The sequence below is a fragment of the Chionomys nivalis genome, chromosome 3 (assembly GCF_950005125.1).
Source record: "Chionomys nivalis chromosome 3, mChiNiv1.1, whole genome shotgun sequence".
In the NCBI taxonomy this organism is placed as follows: domain Eukaryota; kingdom Metazoa; phylum Chordata; class Mammalia; order Rodentia; family Cricetidae; genus Chionomys; species Chionomys nivalis.
This window is the reverse complement of record NC_080088.1, coordinates 110,127,491-110,133,490: the sequence shown is the minus strand read 5'-3', so window position 1 is coordinate 110,133,490 and position 6,000 is coordinate 110,127,491. Positions and strand designations below refer to the sequence as shown.

The 6,000-nt window shown below is 53.0% G+C and overlaps 1 protein-coding gene across 1 annotated transcript in view; it reads left to right on the top strand.

Moving 5' to 3' along the window:
• The first annotated feature begins 216 nt into the window (after positions 1-216).
• Hip1r (huntingtin interacting protein 1 related) overlaps positions 217-6,000 on the top strand; it is a 29,772-nt gene continuing 23,988 nt past the window's right edge. Inside the window, exon 1 of the mRNA XM_057763580.1 lies at positions 217-436. Coding sequence (XP_057619563.1) covers positions 344-436 — 93 coding nt within the window. The 5' untranslated portion in view covers positions 217-343. The remainder of the gene's footprint in view (positions 437-6,000) is intronic.

The following is a 6,000-nucleotide window of genomic DNA, read 5'->3' as shown; positions in this document are numbered from 1 at the left end:
CAGGGCAGAACGTCCTGGGTGACAGAGGGGTGCAGGGCAGGGTGTCCCGGGAGTTCTAAGGGACCAAGGTGGGTACAGGGCCCGGGCTATCCGGAGTCCTAGGGCTGATCAGGGGATGCAGGGGGCGGGGCACGCCAGGAGTCCTGGGGGGCCGGAGGGGGCGGGGGCGGAGCGTGCAGAGCTGGGGAGGGCGGGGCGCCGGTTGGACTGCCCGAGTGGCTGGCGGGAGGGGCGGCGGCTCCTCCCCGCGTGGCGCGGCGCGCGGCCTCCGGGTGCCTAGGCTCGGGCCGGGCGGTGACGCCTCATTCGCGCGGAGCCGGGCCGGGACACGGTCGGCGGCAACATGAACAGCATCAAGAACGTGCCGGCGCGGGTGCTGAGCCGGAGGCCGGGCCACAGCCTGGAGGCCGAGCGCGAGCAGTTCGACAAGACGCAGGCGAGCGCGGACGAGGGCAGGGCGGGCGGCGGCGGTGCGGGGGCCCTCGGTGCGCTCGGCCCTGCGCGGACGGTTGCGGGTTCCGCGGCGCGGGCGGCGCAGGTGACCGGAAGCCGCGCAGCTGCCGGGGCCGGACTTCGGGGATGCGGACGCGGCCCAGGTGCGCACGGCCGCGCGGGGCCCGGGGCGCCCTGAGCGCCCCGCCGCCTTCCCGGGGAAGCTCCCGGCTCTCTCTGCTCTCGAGCTGTTTCCACGGTCGCACAGTATCTTATTATCTGCTGGGTGAAAAGTTTCACGTATGTCGCCAGACTTGTTTGCCCGCGCGGGGGCCCACTTATAAATAGGCTGCCACCCCCTCGTTAAACACAGGCGCCTGACAGACGGAAACTTCCCAGGCTCCTTCCTGCTCTCCCACGCTCCGCTCCTCTCCCAGGAGAGGGCCCGACCTGAGAAGGTGGCGTGGAAAATTAAATAATGCCCTGGTACGCATTCATTCATGCATGGGTTTTGGGTTCTAGGACCCACGGGTGCAGGTTGCTTTGTCTATTTTTTTTTTTTTTAAAGTCAGGGTCTCATGTGGCCTTGAACTCCTGATCACCCTGCTTCCACCTCCCAAATGCTGCTATTGTAGACGTCTACCACCACGTCTGGACCCCTTCTTTTTGATTTACAAACTCTGCCCTGTTCTTAAGTCTTGGGTGGACGCGCAAGGGGGCGCGGAGGGAGGGGTCACTACTTGATTATTTGCTAGACTAAGTCAGCCTAGATCGAAATGGCTGCATTTTCTATTTAAACTTTAGCACTGAAGGAAGCCACAAACTCCTCCCACCTGTGTCTAAAGCAGGTTGGTGATATTTGCATTTGTGGGTGCCACTGGCGAGTTCCTTCCCCCTTGGCCAGAGCAGAGAGCAAGGACTCCTGCGGTTGCTTTCAAAACGAGTTAGCACAAGCGGTTTCGTTTTGAAATAGGAGAAAACGTGAGATCTAACCTTTGTGCCTCGGATAGACAATGATAGTAATAAACTTCAGGACGGGAGTGCTCCGTGCATGCCAAGTGCTGGTACCAACCTGGCTGCAAATGATTAATTTATACATGTGATCCCCATCTGGTCCAGCCTGGATCACCCACCATAAAAACAAACATGGCATTTGATGTGAAGTCATTAATACATAATTAATTGTGCTAGTAAAGTTGCAGAGCCTAGGGAGACGGACTGTTGGCACTGAGAATCTGGGTGTTGTCAGGAGCTTGATCTGTTCCATGAGTTTTAGAATTCCTCTCCCGCTTTTGAGCAGGTGCAGAGAAAGCTCTGGTGGCTACAGGAAGAGATGGGGGAGGAGATGGGATTTTAAAGGTCAAGTTGATTGATCTTCCGCTTAAATGATTATGTCAAGGGTAACCTTCCTGAATGTCAGAGGGACAATCTCTGATAGAGGACCACATGAGTTTGGTGGCTGGTTTGTAAGTCAGGTGGTTCTTTTTGCTTCCTTTGTTCATTTTTAAAACTCTTAACTGCATTTATCTTTTGTGTGCGCGCGACAGCCTATGAGTGGAAGTCGGGACGCGTGCAGGCATTCTTTCCTTTCATCCTGTGTGTTCAGACCCAGGTTGTCTGGTTTATCCTCAAGCGCCTTTACCTGCTGAGCCGTCTTGTGTGCCCTCCTTGAGTTTTTGAGGAATTGAAAGGGTTGCTCATGAATGACTTTGTACTAAGGAGTCATAGGGCTTACCCACTCCAGAGCAACTTTTTCATAGACGAGAGGGAGCCCCGGGCCTGGCTTCACAATGGCTTAGCGAGGGATGTAAGAACGAGGTTTCGTAAGTAGTTAATATTTAATTAGATCATTCCCAGAAATATCCAGCAAGCTGCCGGCCAGGCCTTTTGCAGGAAAGGCCTAGAGAGCCCTGGTTACTGCTTCCGTGTCTCCTTTGGGATAGAAAATAGCACATCCAGTACTGGGACCTGCTTCCCTTTGGAACACACGGCCTGTCTTGACATTGACAGTGGCGGGTGGCGGCCATGGAGCAGCTGGTTTAGCATTGAAATTCTCAGCAGTCTGTCTGTCTCTCCTCTTGGGCTCCCGGGGCCAGGAGGAAGAGGAATGCTTACATGTTTGCTCTGTGGACAGGACACGCCCTGTTTTGCACAGAACTCTGTGGTTTACCTCTCAGGAGTGTGGAGGGAGGCAGTCATCCTTCCTTTTGGCAGCTGGCGCTTGAATTATGAGCTTCTGGCCTCAGTGGCGTGTCCCAGAGACAGTTTGCTCAGCCCCATTACTTTAATCCCTTTGTCCATAAGAACCCCTTTTCAAAATGTCATGTTTTGAATATAAAATGCTACGCAACTCATTGTACCTGTATTCTGGAAACCAGACGTTTAAAAAGAATGTGTGACATCATAGAACACACTTGTAGACAGGGTAGACCTGGTCTCTTGGCTGTGATCCTGGGAGCGGGGACCAAATTGCCTGACTACAGAGCCTCCCCCCCCCCCCCGCAGAAGACAGGGTTGGTTCTATGTTTCTGGAAGAGTATACTGTGAGATACTGTGTGGTAGGTTGAGTCATGCCCCTGCAAAGATGACCACAGTCTAACTAAATGTGTTATTTGCGTAACTCAGATTGTTGTTGGAGCCAAGTTGCTCAGCTACTGATCTTGAGATAGGAGGTTGTTGTGAGTCACCAGGTGAGCCCTATGTAGCAAGGGTCCCTAAATGCAGATGAGGGAAGCAGGAGAGGCAGGTGGTCACAGTGACACGAGATTAAACTCTGCTGGCTGTGTGGGGCTTTGAAAGAGCCAACGGCTAGGGAATAATACCATCCTTTATAAACTGGACGCGGCGAGGAACAGATTTCTGCCCTAGAACCTCCAGAAAGAAACACAACCCTTTTAACCCTGCAATACTCATTCCAGGAGCTGGGAATGTGGTTCAGGGCATAGACTGCTTGCCCAGCATGCACGAACCCCTGAATTTTAGCCCCAGCACCACATAGCTCTATCATGGTGGTCCATGCCTGTCATCACAGGATTTGGGGGTTGGGGACGGAACAAGAGGGTTAAAAGTTCAAAGTTATCCTTACATAGAAGGCCCGTGCATGGGCTATGAAAACATTTCAGACTTCTGGACTGCAGAACTGTAAGCTGTTCAGTGCTATTTACTGAAAGTGTAGCGATTTGTCACAGCAGCCAGGAGGGACCAATACACACTGCACAGTGAACACGGACTTCTCCACTCCCTCCACCCCCAAAGTTCACAATCTGGGACCTCTGAGAAAGAAGCCATCTTTGAGGCACACTGTGGCCCACGCTGCAGCTAGAAGCTGTGAACATGATTGTGTTTTCCTCTCTGTGGGACACAGTTGCCCTTTGGTTTGCGTCTCTGAGCCATGGCAGCATACAGAAGCCGAGGCCAAGGGAGCGGCCTCTTCTCAGGTCAGGATGAGAGAAACCCTTTAATCATAGTTCAGGGTTAAGTCCGGGGAAACTCTGGCTCCAGAGGTGAAAGGGTGAGGGCTGAGGCGTTTCCACAGGGGAGCCAGGTGCTGAGGCAGCAGCAGATGGAAATAGTTCATACCTTCGGTTTTCCAGGTCAGCGACATTCTTCAGCAGCCCCCGAGGAACCAAAATCTTGTAAAGATTGACATTTAATTGACAAGTCCTGACTTCCGGGTGCAGCTGCGATACAGCGGCCCTGCTGAGTTAGACACAAAAGAAGGGTCAGGCGAATGCTACAGTTTAGGTCACCTACTGGCCTCTAGACAAGTTAACAGGCAGGTGAAGTGAATTTGGGCTGTATCTTTGACTTCACCTAGCACATCCTGAATAAACCCCTCTCAACACTGGCGCACACTGTTAAGTGTGAATAAGGTGTTTCTCGTTTTGCTCATCCATGGAGCCAGCCCTTCCTGCATTCAGCAGCTGCCCGTGGACATTGCAGGTGTGAGGAGCAGCCAGGCCTCGGTGACAGCAGATGGGGGTGATTTGGTCAGGGGGCAGAGCCCCCAGGCCTTGGTATCGTGCGGAATTGCCCTCAGCCAGGTGAGTCTCAGAACGTAATTACTAGAGGCAGATCACAGGAGTGAGCAGGTGTTTGGAACGTGCTCTGAGTTTCTATTGGTTGAAAGCAGTTCTGGGATCCGTTCAGGTCCCATGCCACATTCAGGACTGTCACTCAGCCCTGGTCTGCTCCTTGCTCAAGGCGTGGCTCCTTGAAGCTCAGCGGAAGAGCACTTGCCTATGTAAGTTTGATTCCAAGCACTGCAGAAGTAGGGAGGCATGTGACTATGACATGTTACTACATGCTTGCACACTCAGAATATTTACAATAGTAGAAAAAAAAAAACCCAGCCCCGGAGTTGAAGGAGATCCCTAACCACATGGTGGATAGCTGAAACCAGCAGCTCTGTCTAGCTGTTATAATTGGTGCTGGCTGAGGCCTTGAGGCCTGAAGTGGGCTGTGTCCCCAGGAGAAGGTGTATGCCTATATCACAACAGCTGGCCAAGTGAGAGGAGACAAAAGTCAAGGCCCCTGTCCTACAGGGAAGAATAGACTGGGCTCACAGACACTTTACATCGTGGCTGCAGCCAGGTGGGCGGGGCTGACTCCAGGCTGCCCTAAGGGACACTTGTGAGGCTGGGGTGGAATGGGGCTGCCCGTTCCTCACCTTCTTGCCTTTGCTTCTGTGCCCTGGGACACACTGATAAGAGCACACCGACTACATTTCTTGACCTTGTCCTGCAGAATTGGGATATACAGTAGGAGGGGCAAAAGTCACCTTAGTACATTCCTGGAATGGAGGGGTGTTAGCTATGGAAGTGTGCCGAGAAGTTAAGAACCTGGGTCGGGGGCTAGAGAGATGGCTCAGTGGTTAAGAGCGCTGCTGCTCCTGCAGAGGACCCAGGTTCAATTCCCAGCTCACAACTGTCTGTAACTCCATTGTAGGGGATTCAACACCCACATACAGCTCTGCACAGACAAAACACCAATGCATATTAGATAGATAGGTAGGTAGATAGACAGACAGACAGATCCCATATGTACATTAGATAGATCCTATATGTACATTAGGTAGACAGACAGACAGATAGATTAAAAAAAGATCCTGGGTCAGGCCTGGCTCTGTCACATCACTGCTCTGTGCCTTAGTTTCCCCATTTTCAAGACAATAATAATAACACAACCCTGCCCCAATGGAGTAGCTGTGGGTATGTGCAGGGTGTAGCAAATGTGTTAGCAGATTGTATGCAGGAAAGCCGGCAGAATTGAAGGAAATAGAAAGTGTCCTCGTGTGCTGAGTTTAGCCAGCTGAAGGGGACAACCGAGTCGGACTTCTGGACAAAGGAACAGCTGGGTAGCGTGTCTGGAGCGTGGTGCACTAGGCACCGTCCTTCAAGAAGGGGTGTCAGGTGTACTATTCAGCGTAGGCCTAGCCGTCCTTCCGGCGATGTGGAGACCATAGGGACTCCAGGGAGTTTGGGGTAGAGGAGCTCAGGCCTCCCTGCAAACCTGCCCCCTTCTGAATGAGGAGGAGACTCCTCTTTGACCCAGCTCCAAGGCCAGTGT